The 23,655-nt window shown below is 39.1% G+C and overlaps 1 protein-coding gene across 2 annotated transcripts; it reads right to left on the bottom strand.

Annotated features, from left to right (window-relative positions):
- Positions 1 to 4,192: 4,192 nt before the first annotated feature.
- LOC111153609 (CD274 molecule) lies at positions 4,193 to 23,655 on the bottom strand. Of its 2 annotated transcripts, none has more exons than XM_022512734.1 (7): positions 23,611 to 23,655; positions 17,672 to 17,737; positions 17,024 to 17,365; positions 10,486 to 10,776; positions 8,493 to 8,600; positions 6,545 to 6,604; positions 4,193 to 5,536 (listed from the first exon to the last, which is right to left on the bottom strand). In XM_022512734.1, exons 2-7 carry the CDS (start codon positions 17,721 to 17,723, stop codon positions 5,478 to 5,480), a joined length of 912 nt encoding a protein of 303 aa, XP_022368442.1. In that variant the 5' UTR covers positions 17,724 to 17,737; positions 23,611 to 23,655; the 3' UTR covers positions 4,193 to 5,477. The 2 variants fall into 2 exon arrangements, with proteins under 2 accessions (XP_022368442.1, XP_022368443.1); XM_022512735.1 differs by lacking the exon at positions 23,611 to 23,655 and adding an exon at positions 22,647 to 22,671.

Genomic DNA, 23,655 nt, shown 5'->3' on the forward strand with positions numbered 1-23,655 from the left:
CAAGGTCCAAGCTGACTCTGGCCTCATTGGTGAGTCCTACATTATAACATTTGCTGTCCTCTCCTCTCACTGTCCTGAGATAATTCCTTAAACTCTCATATTCTCTAGCACTTGAATTATTACTTTTCTTGAATATATGTATCATGTTTTCAGTTAGACAGTAAGCTCCATAATGACAGCAGCCACATTTAGTATCTTTGACTCCGCAATGCCTTGTGAATGCCTGGCCTGTAGAAGTTGTCCAATGAGGAACTGAGACCCATTGAGATGTTTGTAATGGAACTGTGAAAAATATGAGTGGAATTTCAGATACTTTCAATGTCTCAGCTTTGCCAGGCGGGGGAAGGGATATCAACTCTTAGGTTACAAAGGAGAGCAGAGGTAGAGGGGAATACATGAACAAAAATCAGATTAATATGTTGAAACTTGCCAAAGCCTTCTGATAAACCCATTTACTTCTTTATCTTGAGAATTTTCCTCTCTCAAAATGTAGGTACTTGGAGCACCGTCCTAACTCAATTTCACCACCATTGTAGTCATCCCAGTGATTGCAAAGCACTGAATTTGAGAGTGTGCGATTCTTTGGCTGGAATCTCCAGGAAGGAGATTATGCAAGATTAGACATTTACTTGTTTTTACCTCCCCTTCAACTCAGACGCTGCTGCCTATTGTCTTAGACCTAGCCTTATATTAGGTGTCCCTTTTGCAGTGAAGAGGGTGTTACCATTTCTAACCTCCCCTCCCCTGCCCCATCATCCCCTGGTTTGCCATCTAGCCTGAAAGGCTCTGATGAGGGACTGAATCCTGAGGCCTGGATGTGATTTCACTCCACACAACAGACTGCTGCCCGTCTCCCCAGCTTTGACTCTCCTTTTCTGCAAGAGATCCAAGGAGGCCACACTGGTGTGGAGGTCAGGAATCTGTGTGTATCGGTTTCTTGGGATGGAGATGGATATTCTGAACTTCCAGACAATCCAATTCCACATTTCTATACTACAGAATGTGCAATACATTCATAAATCAGTGGAAAATGGAGCCAAAATATGAGCTTCACGATAATTAATAAGAAGTGTACATTTCAACCAATTTGGCCACTTACTCTCTATTCAAAATTATGTCAAAGTCTTATAAACATTACTTTTAAATGGCCATTTTGTGTTTTTCTGTTGAGGGAAAGATGTAAGTAAATAATCAGCAAGAATTACAATAAAAAGTATTGCTTGGTGTATCTCATCACAAGCCCATCACATTAAATGAGAGAATATATGTAATCCCAGCGTCCAGCATGGAGTACGTGCTCAATAAATAGGGATTGTCACAACTATCACTGATAAAACCCGACCACTAACAACTATTCAAAATTTCTTCAAACTTTAATTTCTTTTAAAATGTAAATAATTCTGGAAATAATTATAATAAGGATAATTTGGCTTATTATATTAATTTCCTTGAAACTCTGGGGACGTGGAGCAGGGAAAAATTATAAAAATAGAATGTATCTGTCTTCACGAATTTGGCCAGCAACAGCAACAGTGCAAAAGTTAATTTTGAATTCTAACTTTTAAAAGAGTAATAATTTATGTGTTTTCTAAAATATTTAGATAAAAATATATTTGGCCCCCTTGCAACAGAGAGTTGCATGCTTGTAAAAAGGACTGGAGTAAAACTTTAATGAAAGCTTACAGTTCATTTTCAGGCTTCTTTTCCTGTAATATGGGCCCCCACCCCTCCAATGTCACAGAATTCCAGCCAGAACCATGGCCACCAGAGTCAGCCAGGAAGACTTGTCAGAAAGGTTAGATATTCTGCTGCCCAGCACTTATTTTTATCACTTTGATTCCAGCAGCTGGCACAAGTATCATGTCATTATCTTTTCTATAGAGATACTCAGTCTTTCTTTGAAAACATCTAGAATCCAACTGTATTCTTAGGAATAGTTGTTATCATCTTTTGAGTGTCTGATTCGGAGAAATGATCACAAGTCTCTTTAAAGTGAGCTTGCTGACTCAGCAATTAAGAGTCCTATACTTCTTTGAATGACAAACGTTTTCATGTTTGTCTTTTACTATAAATTTTTTATGCCCCCCCCAACCCAAGACCAGGCCTTAATCCTTTCCTTGACTTCATGCTAGACATCTCACTTCCTTTTCAGAATGTGAAGACGGGACACATCCAGATTTATAGGCATTGGCTTGCGTATCCATGTTTACTGATCTGAGAAGTGTCCTCTCTGAGAGGAAAGTCCCTTTGTTTCCTCAGAGCCGTCTTGGGGACCACTCCTTCTCTCTCATTCTCCCTCCCTCAGGTCTTCAATTTGTACAACGCAATTTTGACTCTTTTCTTGGTATCGTCCTAAAAGAAGCTATAGAGTATGAAAGATGGAAAGTTTCCAATACACTCTTTCGAAGAAAATATTTTTTTTCAGCATTTTTATTGGCACAGAACTAAGAGTATGCCACATAAACAGCGGCCGTGAAGGTAAGAACTAGGAAGGTAGCTGCGGATATTCCCAGGAACTTTGTCCATCGGGACATTACACTGGGTGTTGTTTTATAAAGTCTAGAAAACAAGACAGTGGACAGGCTGGTGTACCAAGGAACAAAATAAATAAGAATATTTTATTAAATTAATGCAAGTGTAAACAATGACAATTAAAATGTAGAACTAAATAGCCTCTCTGCCAAGCCATTTAGAAACACAAGACAAGGGGATAAAGTGCCTTCCAAATCCAACACATAAGAGACATTAACATTTAGGAATGGAGTGAATAGAGTGTACTCTGGCTCACCCAGAATCCTCCCTTACACTCCACACAAAGGATATCGTCATGCAAACAAGGGATGCTGTACAGATGAACATGAACAAAAAGACAACAGAAGGAGTTCTGTCGGAGATTCTGTTTCCTCAGCCTTGACAGGTGGCAAAACAAAGGTTCTCTTTGTCGATAACCCAGGTAAATGGCCAAGAGAGCAGGAATATGCTGGAATATGCCTCCTCCTGGGAGGCATGGGAACCTCAAAGCCTTTGAAATGCAACATCTTAGATCTATGTAGTGATGAGAACTGGTAGGACTCAGGGGTTCGGGCACAGCTCATGGCCTTTTCTAGCACAGGTAGGAGTCAAGGTACATTACTGAAATTTCCAAAAAACAAAACAAAACAAAACACAACACAACACCCACTCCTATCATTTTGCGAATACAATATCAAAGTCTAGTTTTTACTCAAGAGAAAACAGATAGGAAAAAAACAGAAGTTCCAGACATGATTCTCTCATATAGAATTAGTAATAAAGTCAGCCTTTTTAGGACCAGGTTGACCCAGGGTACCCTGGAGAACCCAATGGTCTCACTATGAGGAACGCAAAATAAACCAAATCCAAACTCAGTCATACAGCAATCAGTCAACAATTACTTGTCATCCAAACGTCAATGAAGTACATATTTAGCATGTACTAAGTCTTATAAAAGATACTAACAGGCTATGGAAAAGCTGATCTAGACATAAATAAGAGATAGTGTCTGGCCCCTGGGAACTTCACATTTGTTCCAACAGCCCCATGAGAAATAATACAGTAAATAAAAATAGCAAAGTGCACAGCAGGCAAATAGTGTGTTACCATTTATGTGAATAAAAATATACCTTTTATATAAGTTTCTACATATATTATCAAATATCTTTAGAAGATTACAAGAACAAAAGGCAAGAGTAGCTGCTTCTGGAAAGGAAAACTGATGGCTAGGAAGATGGAATGAGGACTTTTTAATGTCTCCTCTTGGACCTTCTGCATTTTGAATCATAGAAAGGTATGAATTCAAATTTTAGCAGCACTTAAATAAAAAAAGAGAGAACTGCTGAACAATAACAACACCATATATATAAACATCAGATTGCATGGCAAAGGCAAATAAATCAAACATAAATATAATGATAGAAAAGGAGCTCAAGAGTTATTTTCCACAATTTAAAAAAATACTGACTTGTCCTCATAAACTAAAATCAGTTTGATTAAAATGTATTTTGGGGGCGCCTGGGTGGCTCAGATGGCTAAGTGTCTGTCTTCAGCTGGGGTTGTGATCGAACAGTCCTGGGATTGAGCCCCATGTCAGGATCCCTGCTCAATAGGGAGTCTACTTTCCTCTCTGCCTCTGCCTCTCTCCCCTGCTCATGCTCTCTCTTTCTCTGTTTCCCTCTCTCAAATAAATAAATAAAATATTTTAAAAAATGTATTTTGAACTTCCAAGGAACATCCTGACGTACTGCCCAGGGCATGCCCTCCCTTAGGGAGCCTTTCTAGTCTCTCCTCTTCATGCCATCTTTCTCCTCCAACACCTTATGTCATGTTACTGCACTAAGCTGTAATAATGAATTTCCTTTTCAGTCTCCCCCATGATACTATGAGCTCCTAAAAGAGAGGTTCTTTGTCTTGCTCAGTCACTGCCTGGCCTAGTGACATGGGTGCTTCCTAAATGTTTGCTAAATGAATTTCTTAAAGCAAAACACAGCTCTAGACTATATCCTAAAAGGACAGTGAGTGACAGTTGTAGAAATCTGAGATCTGCTATTTACTGACTCAGGCGAGTTACCTTAGCTCTCTGCTCCCTCAGCTGCGAAATGGGTATGATAACAGTGCTTACCACAACATAGCTATCCCAGGCATTAAATGAGATTCTGTGTGTAGGATGCCACATAGTTGTTAACACTGACATTTAAAATGGAACAGATGCTGTAGTAACATATCTTACCTTAGGGTCTGAGAATAAGATTATTCGAGTCAACCAAAGTACTGGTGGGTTAAACAAGGTAATATCCTATATAAACCACGGGTCTGCTCTCTACGCTTCCTATGTCCTGGTAGCTGTGGAGGATACTAAGTACCTCATCAATACTACACATTTTACTGAGCATGCACAACTCACTAAGCAGTAAATTTAGTTCCGTGACAAAATTCTAACTTCTGCTACAGTATATCTTCAAAAGAAATCATTCACGACCACACTCACATGACAAGACTCCAAAGACTCAAAATAGATAAAAATCCCATACTTAAATACTGTTCCAACACTGGGACTCTCAGTCACACAGACAACAAGCAGAGACACTGAGTGAAGGCAAAGGGCACTTCTGCAGGAACTGACCATTAAATTATCAGGGAATCGCAACTTGTTTTCCTTGGATGAGCGATGGGCGATTTGCACGGGGGCTCATCTTTCAGAAGCGTCCCTTCTCTCTCCCTTAGGTGCCCGTGAGTCTCCCAGTTGTTTTGAAGGACCTTGCAGCCTACCCCCTCTGCTCCTTCTTGCTTTGTTCTCTTCCTCTTCTCTCCCAGCTTCCACAGTTGAGTGCTTGGGCCTGGAAGTCCTGCATCATCTGCAGCTTGCCTGGCCCATGGCGCTGCTCTGGTCACGCGTTGCTCTGCCACACTCAAACCACGGCCAGAGAATCCCTGCTTTTAAGATCAGGAGTTTCAATGCTGGATTATGTCTCTTCAAATTGTATCTCTGGAGACTGATGACGACAGGCATAACTCATACTTGCTAGACGATAGAACAGATTCGCAATGAGAGAGAGGCAGATATTTATGTCCCATTATCTTTATATGATAAAGGGTGACCAACTGTCTGGTTTGCCCAGGTTTGTTCTGGTTTTAAAACCGGGAGTCCCGTGTCCTGAAAAACTCCTTAATTCTGGGCAAAGCAAGAGACATGGCTGGTCACCCTAGGATTCGCCGAACAACATTCACTATTTAGTTTTATAAAAGAGTTGAGTGGAATTGACCACATAATGAAACCTGCCTGGGCTCATCCAACTTACTTAGATTACTTTAAATTAGGGCTTGTTGTGAAGTTTGGTCTCTAATTGCATTAAAAAGAATTAGAAATCTTAACATAACTTTCTTCTTAGTTCAGTCAGCTGGGTGAGGTCCTTCTGATGTTTTATAAATGGAAATATTTATGGTAAAATGAATTTAAATGGATAGGTTAAGAGTAAAGTTCTACGGTCAGGCTAGTGGGTTCCAGGTATGTTCTTGGGCAATTTGATATTTTTCTTGACCCTCTGTTTTCTCTACTATAAAATAGGAAATATCCTTGTATTTATCTCTTTGATTTTGTGGGGGGAGATTAAACAAGGCAATGTATATGAAGTAGTTAGCACAGTGTCTGCTGCTCAAGTTTCATTCATCTATCTAACTATCTATCTATCTATCTATCTATCAATCTATCTTACTCACCCACTTAAGTCAACTTGGTCCCCTTTTGCAGGGAGATGTTAGGACGCAGAGCTATAAATCTAGCAGAGAGAAGCTGCCTCCTCCCCCATCCCCAAAGCTGCTCACCTGTCTACACGCCAGGGCTACCCCTAAATTTCCTCGGACTGTGGGAAGAGTTCTTATGTAAGTTGTGAGGTAAAGAGGAGCCAGCAGTTCCAACAGCCAGCATTCTTTAAAGTGAGGAGAGATTATGGCTGATAGCTTTCTCCTTGTTATTACTTTAACTTTTTGTTTCTATTTCTTTCAACTTTCTAACCCCTGTTAATATTCTTACCATTTTGTTTCTTTGAGTTCCTGTCTCCGGTGACACATTTTTCCACATCCATCATTTTCCCTTGAGAAAAAAAAAAAAAAGTCATTTCTATTCCCTTGTAACACAGCCCTACATCCCACATAGTGACTCAAGTTTCAATTCCAAGTTCCTATGAAACATTTTTAATCCCCTAGGATATCTGGTAGACTTCTGAATTTATTCCATGGGTTTCAACCCCTGAGGTCAATTCAACAGTTTAGGGCATATGCTTTTGGTCCTACATTTATTTTTAAAGTTTACTTATTTTTTTAGTAATCTCTACAGCTGATGTAGGGCTCAAAGTCACAACCCCAAGACCAAGAGTTGCATGGCCTTCTGACCAAGCCAGGCAGGTGCATGCTCCTAGATTTTCTTTAGGAGGATATACTTTAATTCTCCATCCTTCCCTCAAAGATAGACAACACACTGAGACACTTTATTATACATTAGTTTTCTAGCCATTCCTAATGATGACTATTTACTTTCCATGGGGAAATATTCAAAATGCAAGCTGGCAAGAGTCACTTCCTTGGACTAATCTACTCCATCTCAAGATCATCATGTCATTGGACCTTGAGCCTTCTATTCTGGATAATTGTCTCAGTTCTGTTAAATACCTATTCTTTAGAAATAGCTGACCTCCACTAAATTACACCACTTTCTCAGATCCACCCATCCTCTTAAGCGGCTGTGGGGAATTTTTCAACCACCATTGGAATTCCCTCCCATCTTCCACTTCCCTATTTGACCTCAAATAACTCTACACACAGATCATCATTGGATCCCCTGGTATACTTCTCAAAGTACTGTGGAAATGTCTACTTTAAATCATCTTTAAATGGGAGGAAATTATTTGAATAGACTCATTTTCCTGTGTTTTAATTGTTCCCGTGGGCAAATTGAGAAATAAACACATGCAAATTATTTTGAAAACCGTATAACACCCTTAGCCGGAAATCTTGTAAAATACTCTATGGTAAAAGCATCACCATTCTACAGAAAAAAAACAAAAAAACAAAACTATTTTATTTCTTAGTGTGCCCAGAAAAGAGCTCAATATAATAGTGCAACTAATGGGGCACCTGGGTGGCTCAGTGAGTTAAGCCTCTGCCTTTGGCTCAGGTCATGATCAGGATCCTGGGATCGATTCCTACATCGGGCTCTCTGCTCAGCAGGGAGCCTGCTTCCTTCTTTCTCTGCCTGCCTCTCTGCCTACTTGTGATCTCTCTCTCTGTCAAATAAATAAATAAAATCTTTAAAAAAATAGTGCAACTAATGCAAGACTCAAGTTCAACCCAAGCTGACAAGCATTTTAGCTTTTCCTCCCTTACTCTAAGTCTGGGGTTATTTGCATGATGGAAAGAAACTGTATGATGCTTGGTCTCCTTCACCCTCTGTACATACCATTCTCCTACCTCTCACTCCCATACACATGATCTTCACTCAGCAATCCTGCACGGCTTTACTGTCATTGCTATCGAACAACGGAATGTGTTTGTGCCACTTTGCGAAGGCGAACCAGGTTTCCCTGCAGCTATGGTCCAGCTGTCACCCCCTTGGAAATGCTACTACAAGTGTTCACTGCCACCTGCCAATGTAAGCAATGCTGCAGGGCAGTGAAATGAACAGGACTGTAGTAAGAGGTGACACAGTTTCACATGGTAGCATAGCTGAAACCCACTTTGCATAATTGAAAGCAGCTCCTAGAAGAGAATGCTAGTAAGAAGGCAGCATTTTATAAATCCATGTTTTCTGATTGGGCCATCACTAGCATTCTGGGTAAGAGAGTTCCCAGTTACATGGGACTGAGGTGCATGTTACAGAAGGTTGAGCATCTCTGGCTCTGCCTATAAGTGCCACCTTGACAAAAGTAGCTACCCCATACATTTCCCCATATGCACAGTGGAGACCATTGCAATAAAGGAGATACCATTTCTCTTTAGACAGAAAATGACTGCCAGGGTTACACCAAGAAACACCAGGACAGCTCCCAGAACCATGACGTGAGTCCTCTCATTTGATGGAACTGGAAGTGGTTCTGAAAAACAAAAGAATCCAAAAAGAAAGTGAAGATGAAATTTTGATGGGAAGAGGTTAAGAGAAGAATCATCCTTGAAGTTGAATTTCAGTTAGCTTTGGGTTACAAACAGTTCCTGACCAGTGAGTGGCTGGAATGGTGAGATACCGCTTATAGGAAAATGGGAGCTGCACAGAAAAGTGGAAGCAGCCCAGGCTTTGGACAGATGGGCCTGGGGCTACATTCTGCTGCCACTCACTAGCTTTGAGATCTCAGGCAAATCCTTTCACCTGCCTACAAAATGGAAATGATAATAAATTTATTGTGAGGCCAATGTGAATTGCTCAGTACCAACTATGAGACTCGGTGACCTCCCTTGTATTCTTTTACCTAGAAGCTAGCGCCTGTTGTACATGGTAAAGATGGAACAGGAAGGCCAACTGGCACTGCCCAAGAGCTTCTACCTCCTGGTGTGTGTGGCCACGGTTGAGGGCCATTGCTCACGGTCTTTTCTTTCTCAGTTTGAACATCTTGGGACATCTGATCCTGGGTACTTCCCACCAGTCTGTGGGTCCATGAAGGAAGAAAAGGGTCCCCTGGCACATGATATTCAGAGACTGCTTGCTAACTGTCCTTCCATTAGTCATGATCCCTGACGACCTCATTCAGAAAGCTTTAAAGCCACAACAGTGGTCAACCTTTCTCTAGTAGCTTACATTTTACAAAGCCTGTTTATATCTATTTCGATCTCAAAATAAGTTCAGTTAGTCATGCAATTAAAAAAAAAATCCTTGGTGATAGATGAGGAAACAGACCCCAAGCATTTCGGTGAATTACCCTAAGTCTTCCCTCAGATAAGTTGTCATAAAGCAACTTTTAAATGGCAGGAACCCACCAACGCAGCCCCTACCAAAGTGACTCATAACCCAGTAAGAGCATCTTTTTAAGTTTCTCAACTTTTTTTTTTTTTTCCTCTCTTTTCATTCATGGGACAATCTTGTATTGCCCTTTCCTGTTGGTTGAATTTTCCACCTGAGGTCTTTAATGTTTTTTTCTGAAGTAGCTGAAGCTAAACTGGCAACCTCTACTAGAAGTGGGGGGGCATGAGAAGTGCTTCTCAGAATACCCCTGGGTTCATGTTAACATCATGCTCTCTTGCTCCACTTTCTCCAAAGGTCTCAGCCTCTCATCAGACTCTGCATCCCACCGTACCCACTCCTGTAGGGTAGTAAGAAAAAGAAATAATTGAGTCTGGGCTGGGAAGAGCCTCAAATCATATTCATACACTGTAGCTCACTCACCCCTACAGTAACCTTGCCCAATAGTTTATAACTTTCATAACTGTTATAATTAGGGAAAGTGAAACATGCAGAAGTTGAGCAGCTTAGGCAGGGACCACAACCTTACGTCTCATGCACTAAGCAGACAGACTGCTTTGTGTTGAAATGCCATAGACTATCTTGGGGTTGGGGTGGATGGATGGGGTACGTTCCATTTGCTGGCTACCACAGAAACCCTGGAAAGAAAAGAGCAGCTCTGATGTGCTGGGATCTGGATTCCTGTAACACTGCCTGAGCTGCCCCCAGGTCCCTTAGCCACAAAAGCATTTTCTACATGGGATGGGATTGCCTTACCTTTTTCTTATCTGTTTCCTGGAAAGTGTGAACAGTGTCTTACTCTTCTATGAGCCCCTGATGCCTGGCACATAGGGCATATTCAGTAAATATTTGCTGAATGTTTATTAAACAGCAATATGACTTGGATGAGTGCAGATGAGGAAGCTTTTTTAAGTATAGTGTTATGCATGCATTCACTTATTTAATGAATGATGGATGCCTACAATGAAAAGGCAACATGCTAAAGGACAGTAGGAGGTACATTTGAATTGAGACATTCAGAATAATACCTGGGATGACCAACTTAGCAGTATTGTTTCTGTCTTCCTCAGGACCTGATCTTCGAAAAGTGCAATAGAAAATCTCATTAGCTGTTGTGTTGATTCTCAACGTGCTGGTCACATTGAAAAGCTTCTCTTCCCCGTTGGAATTAGTGATGGTGGTTTTGCCACTCAGGACTTGGTGGTCGCTGCTTGTCCAGATGACTTCAGCCTCAGGGTAACCCTCAGCCTGACACATTAGTTCGTGTTCAGAGGTGACAGGATCCACAGAAATTCTTTGGTTGATTCTGCGGTATGGGGCTAGGTCATGAGCAAAAAGAAGTCAGGGCTTTCACTTAGGACAAAACTAGATATGTGACTTGGTGTCATCTACATTAGGAAAAGTATCAATTCAGGTGGGTTCTCAGAGAAACAAACTTGATGTTCAGATGTTTCAGCAGTGAGAAACCCCTATTAGTCCTGCTTCAGCTCGCCCACTCATAGCTGGGCTATGTTTTAGCTCAAAGGAACAACTACCTTGCTACGAAAATCATATTGCTATTTTTATTAGCTGCAAGCAAATGCACAGATTAAAGAGAATTGTCATCTTTAAACCAATAGTCTTTTCATCCAAATATAAAATATGTCTTTCCATTTACTCAAGTCTTTGTATCTTTCTCATAAAGCTTTATAGTTTTTACATAGGGCCAGCCCTTTTCTTCTTAACTTTACTTCCTGGATATTTTCTTTTTGTTGTTGTATTTCTGTCTTTGTAACAGGAACCTCTCCAGCTGACCAGCATGGTTTTCTTAGCCTTTATTTAACAAACAGAAAATCTGATTTTCATGTGCCATTCACTCTTCCAACTATGGGTCAAGGATCAGAAATTAGGCATGAAAAGAGTATGATATCATTACAGAAACTACTACGTGTTCCTGAGTCACACCTTTTAAAGTTTAAACTTATTTTCTGCTTCAAAATAGTTTTAGATTTACAGAAAAGTGGCAAAGATAGCACAGAGCCCCCACCTACCTATCACCCAATTCCCCCCCTATTGTTAACACCTTATACTACTATGGTGAATTTGTCATAACTAAGGAACCAATGTTAATACATTACTATTAGCTGAACTTCACACTTTGTTCCATTTCACTAGTTTTCCCTTAATGTCCTTTTTCTATTTTAGGATCTCATGCAGAATACCACATTTATGATACTTATTTTTTGAACTTTTTAATGCTGGCTATTTGAATAAATCATCTAAATAATTATTATACTCAAGAAAGAAAGTTTAAATTTTAGGTCATTGATGAAAATTTAGCTCATTACTTTCAGACCCTTTTAGGATTAAGATATCAAGTGTACTATTTTAGTAGATTATTTAATGCATTTACATCACCTAAGATCTTCATTCGTGTTTATTCATTACAAGCATGGTAATGTATCATTATTCTGTTGGTATAATCTTTATTTTACTCCTAATACTTTAATGTAACCACCAGTGGTCCACACAGAGCCTTGACTCTCCATTCCTTTACCAAAGGTATAACAATGGCTTTGTGATAAGATCTATTCACAGGGATTTAATACAAGGCAGCCAGAATCAAAGAAGAATGAAATGATGTGATGTTTTTGTGGTCTTGATTCAATGAAATCACTAATAGAAACACTGGAAAGCAACAGAATTATAATTTCAAAACACATAAATAATGGTTCTCATTGAGTACTTGAGTCCTCAACCTTGTATCTGTTATGTTCAACAATCCTTCAAAAAAATAAATCCATTGATCATACTTCCTGAAATAGTATTACCATAACAGGGTCTAGTTCACATAGCACAGGGCTTTATTTCTGGGCAATTTAGTTTACAAGACTAAAATCACAGATAATGGTGAAGTACTAAAGGTAAAATGTTAGCTTTTTTACTCTTATCATTTTTAACAGAATAATAAAGGAGAGTGTTGTTTTATGCCTAAGCATATGTATAAATGTGGTATGCTTCTCAGGATCCAATAAATGAGTGGAGTTGTTCTACTCACTGGTCAGATATCCACTATTCTAGTCTCTAAAGTAGGACGCATGTGTTGCGATACAGGAAGAAAATATCAGAGCTTCCACTTACATATAAATTTTTATCATAATAATTAAGAAATAATCTAAGCTCTATCAACTTTACTAATTGACACTGGGCTTCACTTTGTATGCCACATGAGGGTCTTACGGGAAGAGGGAAGTTTTGTAGACAATGCTGTTATGAACACTGGGGTGCATGTATCCCTTTGGGTTAGTATTTTTGTATCCTTTGGGTAAATGCCTAGCAGTGTAATTGCTGGAACATAGGGTAGTTCTATTTTCACCTTTCTGAGGAACCTTCACAGTTTTCCTACAATATCCAAATTATGGAAACAACCCATCCGTCCATTGACTGATGAATGGATAAAGAAAACATGGTATGTATGTGTATATAAACACAAACACACCACACACACGCATGCACGCGCGCATGCATACACACACACACACACACACACACACACACGAATATTACTCAGCCATAAAAAAGAATGAGCTCTTTTTTTTATTTGCAATGATGTGGATGGAGCTACAGAGTAAAATACTAAGTGAAATGGTAAAAAAAAAAAAAGTCAAATATTATATGATTTCATACATACTGGAATTTAAGAAACAAAACAAATACGCGTAAGGGAAAAAAGAGAGAGAAGGCAAACCAAGAAACTGACGCTTAACTGTAGAGAACAAACTGATGGTTACCAGAGGGGAGGTGGGTGGAGGGATGGGTTAAAAAGGTGATATGGATTAAGAAGGGCACTTGTGATGAGCACTCGTTTTATGAAGTGCTGAATCCCTAAACTGTACACTTGAAACTAAAAACAAAAACCAATACTCAAGATTTTCAAGACATCCACCTTTGTTAACAATGAATTTCACCTTAAACTATTAGCTAATGATAGTGAATCATCATAATTAGCAAGGCATTAAAACAGGATTACATTTTTATTTCATTCTTTAAAAATTTCTGTCTTTATACATTTAGAGAAGGTACAATACATTAGGTTGAACCATATGAAGTTAGTGATGTTCAACTTCTTTTACCTTTTAAAAATGTCAATTTCTTATGCTATATCCTTTACGTTAGCATAAGTATATCCTTTCTAACTATATACACACACAAACACACATATTAGCTAACATGCTTTACCGATGGAGTACGTTATCAAAAACATATGCAGACTCCTGGTTTAGTAGATATAGAGCACACATGTGCTAATCCAATGGCTACATCAAGACCAAGAAAAGCTCACTGTAGTTTTGAAGTCAATATACCACTTTATACACACTCTGGAGGTATAAATACGGGGAGTAAAATCTGGTTGTTAGGGACACATACTTCAGAACTAGACTACGTGAGTTCAAAACCTGCCTTTACCACTTACTGGCTGAGTGAACTTGGGTACATTACTTAACTTCTTTGGGCTTCAATTTACTCCTCCATAAAATGAGAATAACACCACACACATCATTGAATCTAAGATGCCATCTACAGAAAGACACACTTAGATACGAGATAATAAAATGTGAAAACATACATCTTAGACATAATGGAGCCCCTACCCCATAGAGTCGTTTGAGTATTAAATGAGTTAGTATAGACAAAATGGTTAGGACAGGGCCTGGCACGTAACAAGTACTACATGAGTGTTAATCTCCACTATGGTAAGTAAGTACTAGAGCTGCTCCCCCTCCCCTTACTACTACCATTGAAATGTACTCATGTAATAGTCTTCAGAAAGAACCGGCAGTGCCTCATGGACAAACTTGGAAATAAGTTTTCACATCTTCAAACCTCTTCATGTTTCAAAATTTTTAGCCCTATCCTATTTGAGGAAATATTTCATTCATTCATTCAACAAATATTTTTTGTGTGCTCTTGTCAAACTCCTCCTGCATGCCAATTCCTAGGCATTGAGCAGTAAATAAAACAGACCCAAATCTCTGGCTTTGTGGAGTACATATATAAGAAAGAGGAGAGCAATAATAATACAGGTGCATCTGTATGTGTTAGATGAGGATGAACAGGTTACGTGATACATTAGATGGGGAAAAACACTATAGAAAAAATATAAAGGCTGGCTGGTGAACTGGGGATTGATGGGGTTGGTGGGGAATGATAGCAGTTAATCCTTGGTTCACATGAACAAATTAACTTCATCAGGATAACTGTGCAAAATTTTGTTCTTTCAGTTGTCTGATCCCATTTAAGTTCCTTAAAGTATGAGTGGGTGTTTCATTTTCCTCGTTATTATGTTCAATGTTTATGGAAAAACAGCATTCTTAATTGAAAGTCAAATGCCTGAGAGTATGATATTTAAACTGATAAGCATGAAAGGGGCAATAATACCTAGAGTGATAACAATAATTGAGTTAATCCAAAACTAAAGTCTTAACACATTTCAGTTTTGAAATGCTTCACCTATAAAATCCCATGGTGAGTAAACTCCCTGTGGGGAAGCTGTGTTACCACATATTTGCAGTGATGGGAAGAGAAGTGTTACTGTGAAATCATTTGCATATAGAGGTGACTCAGGAATTATACTTCCTTGAGTTGTGAAGTTCATACAAGAAGGCTGTTTCCATGGGTGACACTGCCCCAATGCAAGTGAAGCTTGGTGGCTGGCTTATTCTCAGTGTAGCTCAACTCAACACCCAAGACTCCTGTTTGCAAATGACCACAGGATGGACTGGGACTAGGATGCCAGTTAAGTAATTTATAATATAAAACGGAATGGACAAAACAAATCAGATCGTCAAATCTGGCTGGTCATCTGCTTTGCTCTATCAGGAACCCCTTCTTGGAAAATCCTCCAGTGCCAAAGGTTTCCTACTGTGTTGAACCGTAACAAAGGACATTACAGATCAACAAAGGATTATTAGAGAGACCAGAGTACCTGAAAGAATACTCTTCCTTGTTACAGGACAGCTGGACCACTCTGCATACTTGCCAAAGGTTGATGAGAGACCCTCTCTTCTGGAAGCGGAAACTTATGCTCTATTCTTCCTTTCACCTGACTGCCAAACTTACGGTCTTCCTCCCCAGCCCAGATGCAGCAATGCTGGCTGTTATGAGACTAAGCACTGATAATTTCTTCAATGTTATGAAACACAGTCAGTGTGCTGATAAGCTGAAGAAAAGTTGAAAATCACAAACTGGGATCCCACCAGCTTGCTTTCGTAAATATCACTGTTCTGGAGAACTATATGGCAAAATAAAATGAAAATTAAATCTACTTCCCAAGACAAGGGACATCTTGACCACAGAAGCATTAACTGATCCAGAATCAGAAACCCAGTAATGTGCCATAAAAATAGATGCATTTCTCCCAGTTGCTATATTATTTGGATTGAGTTTACAATGATCATTTATCCCTTTACGATGAATGTAAACGTCTACTTGTAATACTGACCTTCAGACTGAAGGTAGTTAGACCAGGAATGAAAGAACAAGGAGTAATGACTGGATTCTTGTCACACACTAAAAAGTCATCATGTAAACGAAAGAAGCTGGCAGATAATCTCAGAACTGTGACTAGAGAGGGCAGATACTAGCTCAGTATCAGAAAATAATTTCAAAAGGCTATTGAAGCGAGGTCCAAGTGACGGGTGTCATTGTGGAAAGTATGTGAGCAGAAGGTCCCTTGGGGGGATTTCTGTTCTTTGGGAGTTTGGATTAGCTGCTCTTACTTGGGATCCTTTCATCTCTCAATTCTATGAATCTTAACAGTGAAAGTAGAGGGGATCAGCTAAGGTGTTTTCCTTTTCTTATCTAGTGGCAACACAAAATTTTGAATACAGGTGACCTGATGACATATTTGTGGGTCAGTACTCGGGAATTTGACACTCACAGTTCCTCTACAACACTCTAAGATAACAGCAGCATAGACTTTCAAGATGAATATATGCCCAGTGAGCATAATTTATACTGTCTCTAAAGAATAGTTTCCTTTATGTTTGATATTATTTTTTTGCCTTTATAGATTGACTTCAAGTCTTTTTAAATGTGAAACTCACAGTGGAGTTTATTAATTTGGAGTTGACATAGAGAGGTATCAAAGAGGAAAATGATGGCAGACTTAATAAATTTTTAAAAAATTATAGATGATTAAAAAATTTCCTGGCAGGACACAGAAACAGTGGCTACTATCTTGACATGCCATGGAAGATGGCAGTGAAGGGAGAAGGACACTCTTGTAATACATGTTATTCCCTTCCACAGTGTCTGAATGGTTTGCAAGTACATGTATCATAATAATAAAAATGTAAAGACCAGGAATTTATTTTTAGGAGAACAGAACATACTGTGGAACATGCCTCTACCATGTCTGGCTCTGGATCTCCAGGGGCTGCCAAAGAGGAAGTGTTTGAGAAATGCTCATTGGAGGAGCCTGTGAATGAATGAATGAGCAGACTGCCACTGTGGAGAGCAAGGTGGATCTCCAAGAGGGAAAAGTGCTCATAAAGACTGGGCCTCTTCACCTGTATGCATCCTTACCATGAACTTTCAAAGTAATCCGCTTGTAGTCAGCACCGCCATAGCCAATCAAACAGCAGTAAACCCCCGCATCCTGCAACTTCACGTCTGTGATCTGAAGCGCGGCCTTCCCCAAGAAGAGCTGGTCCTTCAGCAGCTGGGCCCTCTGGCTGTAGCTGCTGTGCTGAACTTGCAGGTCTTCTTTCCCGTTCACAAACTGAATAATTTTCTTATCCTCCATTTCCCAGTAGACGATTAGTGCAAGCAGGTTTAACTGTTTTTCTATTGGGAATTTGCACTCCATGGTCACATTGCCGCCGTACTCCACCACATACAGTTCCTTGGAAACTGCGATCTTAAATGCTGTAGAGAAAGACGACCAATTTTCAGAAGTTGGGAAACTCCTCAAAAAATTTACAGATAGTTTCAGTAATTATCCCTGGGAAATGGATAACACGTAATAGATAAATAGATAATGGGTTAATTTTCCTACTTTCAGTTTGACCATACTGCCTATACCTTTGTCCAATACAATGGGTTTATGAGATACAGAAAGAAAAACAGAACATTCTTCCTACAAAAAAAAAATTACATTCATCTTAAATTATTATTACAGTTTTTAACTTATGGTTAAAATATAGAACCTAACGAAAGGATTTGGTGTCTTACCTTTCAGCAAATGGCAGTGGGCCATGAATGCAAAGACACTAAATATCCTCATTTTTCTGGAGTGACCTAATTATAGAAAATATAAAAACAAAAATGCTTTATTCAATAATTGAGCACCCAGACGTTATGGGTCCTGGCAGTTCTAAATAAATAGCCTTCAGATAACCAAAAAAATGACTGATTTGTAAGTGTGAAAATGCAGCATGGAATTTAGAAGTTTAATACCTTTACTTAATATCCTACAGTCCTATAAAGCCAAATGGAAAAAAGTTACAGTGATGAGAATCTTTAAATGTAATTACAAGGCCTGAAAAAAACTTGTAATGAACACTCGAAACAGGCTAAGAATAAAATATTATACTAAAATCCTCTCAACTATTTCATGTTTTTTTCTGCAGTATAACATATCTAGAAATCCAAACCTGCCCTGTGCAAAATTTCAATGCAAGGACAACCTGACCTCCACATCTCTCACCTTTCAAAGCTTTTTCTTCCACCCTAGACCCTAAACACTTTCATTCTGTCCTTAACTACTCAAGCCTTCCGTATCACCATCCCAACTATGCCACTTTTCTTGCAGGTGCCATCCTTCAGAAATCTCCTCTTCTGTCTTTCGCTTATTCCAAGTTATAAATCCTATTCTCTCAATAAACTGATTCTACTAGTAGCAGGAATGAGAGGGAGAAACAGTTGAATTTGACTAATTCATACTAAGATGTGAATGACTTACACCCACTCTTTTAGGGCTAGAATCCGCTAAGATTCTATTCTTCATTTTGTTACTCTGCGTGAAATTCTACCAATTATTTAATTTGGCAAACACTGATTGAACAACTGTTCTATCCCAGGCACTATTTTAGGTACTAGGAATATAGCAGTGAACAAGAAAGAAAAATCACTCTCATTTTGGACCTTATATTCAAGTAGGGGAGTAAATAAAGAAGATTTGTACTGCATTTCAGCAAATTTATTTCTTAATACACTTTCCCTCTTGTGTTATACATATGTTTACACACTTTGAGAAGTTAGTTTTCCCTCTTAAGGTCTCTCTGACCTCTTATATACATACAAAAACTCACCAGTGATCAGTTAAATAGTTCCAAAAATCAGTAAGAAAACCACACACAACTCAACAGAAAACAAGCAAAATGTTCTAGCACACAGTTCAGAGAGTAAGAAATATAAATGACATCTACACATCAGTAAGGATGCTCATAGATGGGACTGGAAGAGATTATGCTGAGTGAAATGAGTCAAGCAGAGAGAGTCAATTATCATATGGTTTCACTCACTTGTGGAGCATAAGGAATAACACAGAGGACATTGGGAGATGGAGAGGAGAAGTGAGTTGGGGGAAATCAGAGGGGGAGACAAACCATGAGACACTGTGGACTCTGAGAGACAAATTGAGGGTTTTGCGGGTGGGGGGGTGAGTCCAGTGGTGGGTATTGTGGAGGGCACGTATTGCATGGAGCACTGGGTGTGGTGCATAAACAATGAATTTTGGAACACTGAAAAAAATAAAATTTAAAAAATGAAAACAAAAAGAAAGATGCTCAATATCAACAATTTTTAAAAAAGCTTAAGTTTAAAACATTAGGTACTATTTTTCACTTATTAGCCTAACCAAAATTATAAAGATTCCTAATATTTAGTGCTCGTAAGGGTATGAACAAATGGGTTTTCTCACTCCCTGGTGGTAGGAATGTGAAGTTATATAACATTTTTTGGAAAGCAATTTGGTAATCTCCATTAAAATTTTAAATGTATATGACATACAAGCTTTCACTTCCTCTCCTAGAAATGTATCCTACAAAACCAAAAACATATACGTAAACAATACATGTGATGTGATGACATTGCTAATCTTAGCCACAAATTGGGAATATTCCAGATAGCCTAACTAGTTAAATGTTGTGACAGTCCTACAATGTAATACCACTAAGGACAGAATTGTATTAATTTTGCAAAGATGTAGAAAGTAAGTTGTAGAGCTGTACATGTAGCAGAAATCTACTTCAGTTTAAAAAAAAAAAAGAAAGAAAAATCTGTGTGTGTTTAGACATAGGGAATGTCCAGAAAAATCCATACCAACATACTGATAGTGATTGTCTCTAGGAGTGAAATCAGAGGGACAATAAGCAGGCTTTCACTTTTTTATATCTTTTTAAAGATTTCTTTATTTATGAGAGAGATAGCAAGAGAAAGGCAGAGGGAGATGGAGAGAGAGAATCCCAAGCAACCTCCATGCTGAGCGAGGATCCCCACATGAAGCTCAATCCCATGACCCTCAGATTATGACCTGAGCCTAAACCGAGTCTGGCACCCATCTGACTGAGCCACCCAGGCACCCCATTTTTAAAATAAATTTTCAAAGGAAGAAAGGATGGGAGAAAAAGAAAAAAAAAGGGGAGATGAGATTGTTAATGATTTCTTTGGTGTTTTTCCATGTCCATATTTTCAAATAAATGGGTATGTTTTCCTCTTCTTAGAAAAAAATAAAAAACAAATTTAGTGAACCATTTCACCTTGCTAAGCTGCGGAACGTTTAGGAGACAGAATAGAAGAATGGAAAGAACCCTAGAAACTCACACATCAGAGATGAGGCAGAGTAATAGTATTAGTTTATTTTTATGTTTTTCTTCATTATTTAATATAAACACAATATAGAAAATGAAAAAAGAAGGGAAAAATCACTGACTATTCCATTACTTTAGCCCAGGAAACATTTCCTAATGCCTAGAAATATTTTTGGTTGTCAAAATGCAGTGGGGTGGTGGCAAGGACTGCTACTTCCTAGTGGTGAAGGCCAGGAATGCTGTTGCTAACCATCTACAATGCGCAGGACAGCCACCACAGCAGAGACTTATCTAGGCCTCATTGTCAACAGTGCCAAGGTTGAGCAACCTTGCAACCACTGTGAGCATTCCAGTACACATTTTTCTTCTAGTCTTTCTCCCTACGAATCTTTGTAAAAACAATCATAACCTTATCATACATTTAACACTCATTTTTCTCATTGACTATATCAATATGTTTTCCATTCTACCAAATGATATTCATAAATATTTTGGAGTTCCTATAATGTTTATTTCCCCTACTGTTAGGTTTAAGATTGTTCCCAATTTTAAAAATATCATAGATATTTGTGTATTCAGCAAATATTTAAGTGCCTATGGTGTGCCACGTTGCAGGCCAGGCCCTAAGAACTGATTCCCCAAGTAGAATTTTTAATCAAGGAGAAAGACCTTCCTGTTTCTTGACACATGTAGATAACTGGTACGAATTATACTGTATCTTTACTGGGTATGGTTTTAAAAATATTTTTTCTAATTTGATTATTGAAAAGTTACAATTTGAATTTTTCATGGGTTTATTGATTATTTTGGTTCTTTTGTGAATTATTTCATCATTTTTCACCCTGTTTATCTTATTAGTTTCTTATCAATCTGTATGAACCATTCATGTTCATATACACATATGCAGGTAAAAATAAAAAACAATAAAGTAAAATAATCATCATTCTCTTGTTAACATTAGGTGCATAATTCCTATTTCTCTCCTTTCTGTTCTCATGCAGGCCTGTAAGAACATGAAGATTGTTGAAATGAGTCTGCAGAAGCTATCTCCATGACCTTTGCTTGGGCAAGAGTTGATTTCACCACAACCAAAAAAAAAACCCAACAACTGTAATATTATAAACAGAAATATACTTCTTGGGCAAAAGAAAACTTGAGATAACCTTTAAGATACCCAAGCAAAGAACTGCTGAACACAAAGGGAAATGAAACCCACTCATGGGTTAAAATTCGTTTTCCCAATGTTTATGGCATACTCTGGTAGACTTCCTATCCTTAAAATGAATTTGGTTGAAAAGTTTACTGGACTCTGATGGGTTAGAGTTGATATTTACCTAATTCCTCATGATACCACCTTTTTCCAAGGTTTCCTTCCCTTGGAGTACAGCTGTCATTAGTGGGAGGAAAAAAGAAGGACAGAGACCATGTGAGTAACCGTGCTCCCTACATCATCCCCACATCAGGGCAGTTGGTCTAAGAGAACACTGACATCTTCAAGTAAGAAACTATATGATGGTATATCTGGATTCCCAAACAAGAGCATTCGAAGAGCAAGGAAATGTGGACTAGGGAAGAAATGAAGAATGGGGAAGCAGGTTTGCCCCTGGGGAACTCAGTATAACACCATGGAACCTGTAGTACTTCTGTATCTCCCAAGGGTAGCAAGGTAGGAGGAAATGACAGGAAAAGAATTCAAGCTTCCATTCTCAAAAGTAGGAGCAAGAAGTGTCTTGATAGCTATTGGTTTAGGGTTTCCTTTTCCTTTTCCTTTTATTTATACTTATAGTTTTATAAAAACTATAATTTAATTTTCCAAAAAAAAAATTCCTAGAGTTCAACAACGTATCTCCAAGATGAAAACCCACCATTAATAGATCGAGAGTGATCTATTAAACCCAACTAAACCCTGTGCCCAGACTCCTTCCCCTCAGTCACCCTGAAACATTCTTGTATGTTTCCCAGGTGGCTTCAAATCTCCATACTTACCTCAGTGGTTTCTTTTAAGACTACACTCTACTGTCCTGTAACCTCTGCCTACTCTATTCCACTGAAAAAGGCTGATTTTTTTTTTCTTTAGACTATCATAGTTCTTAAAAACTGTGGGCAATGTAAACGGAGCTCTTTCTTAAAGGTGATTTCCAATATGAATCGAAAGACCTTTAAAATATTCAGACTCTTCACCTAAGTAGTTAAACTTAAAAGAGTTTATCTGAAGGAAATAATCAGTAATGTCCCAGAGATTTACAAGCAATGATGTTCACTGAATGGCTAAGAAACTTAACCACTATAAATAATCTTTATGCCTAGCATGGGGTATTAATTTTGTACCATGGAATGCAGCCATTTAAAAAATATTTATCACATTTTAGAAGACTATTTAATCCATAGAGAGGTACCTGGGTGGCTCAGTTGGTTAAGTGTCTGCTTTCAGCTCAGGTCATGATCTCAGGGACCTGGGATCAAGTCCCTCACTGGGATCTCTGCTCAGTGGGGAGTCTGCTTCTCCCTCTCACTCTTTCTCTGTGGTCTCCCTCTCTCTAAAATAAAATCTTAAAAAAAAAAAAATCCATAGAAAAATCACACAAGGCATTTTTTTTTTTAGGTGCAAACAAGGTGAAACAATGATACTTGAAACACTCCCTGTATTATGAGACAAAAAGACCATGGTATTTCTCCATCAGGACTCCTGAAGATCCTCAGAGCAAACAGAGCAAAGAGCTCCCGTTGGGGTATCCTGGCTCGCTCTTACAGTAGGAGGGAGCCTTAGGAGATGCTGCCGGTGTGATGACTTACTCAGAGCATACTGCTAGGGAGCAGCTGAGGGTGGACGAGGACCCAGGTGTCCGACCTCCAGCCTAGGAATTTCCCGCTAGAACCAGCTACCTACCCCAGGGCCATATTCTTGAACGCACAGAAACATATACTTACAAAACTGGTATTAAGCAAAACTGAATCCCTACCTCCCCCCTGCCCTACGAAAGGTCAAACCTCTTAGCTGTTCCTATTAGTCTATACAGGTATCAGCTCTACAGCCTCGTCAAACCATCGCGCTTTGCCTGGTCCTTCTCTTCTCTTCCACCCAAAGAAAAGGACTTCAGACCAGCTGCTTTTTAAATTGCCACCCGAGGGGCGCCTGGTGGCTCAGTTGGTTAAAGCCTCTGCCTTCGGCTCAGGTCATGATCCCAGCCCCGCATCGGGCTCTCTGCTCACCGGCGAGCCTGCTTCCTCCTCTGTCTCTGCCTGCCTCTCTGCCCACTTGCGATCTCTATCAAATAAATAAGTAAAATCTTTAAAAAAAAATTAAGTAAAGTGCCACCCGAGATGGCCAGAGGCACCTCTGGAGGGAAGGATGCTCCCTACCTGCTGGCGGAGGGACTGGCGGCGGGCTCGTGGGCTCAGCACGCT

This window comes from Enhydra lutris, unplaced genomic scaffold, assembly GCF_002288905.1.
Source record: "Enhydra lutris kenyoni isolate GAN:26980312 unplaced genomic scaffold, ASM228890v2 scaffoldscaffold33, whole genome shotgun sequence".
In the NCBI taxonomy this organism is placed as follows: Eukaryota; Metazoa; Chordata; class Mammalia; order Carnivora; family Mustelidae; genus Enhydra; species Enhydra lutris.

Excerpts from the sequence above, each read along its gene's own strand:
- LOC111153609 (XM_022512734.1), bottom strand. The coding sequence starts at position 17,723 with ATGAGGATATTTAGTGTCTTTGCATTCATGGCCCACTGCCATTTGCTG. Across the intron at positions 10,777-17,023 it reads GATTACTTTGAAAGTTCATG|CCCCATACCGCAGAATCAAC; the intron begins GTAAGGATGCAT and ends CTCATGACCTAG. Across the intron at positions 8,601-10,485 it reads TGCTAAGTTGGTCATCCCAG|AACCACTTCCAGTTCCATCA; the intron begins GTATTATTCTGA and ends TTTGTTTTTCAG.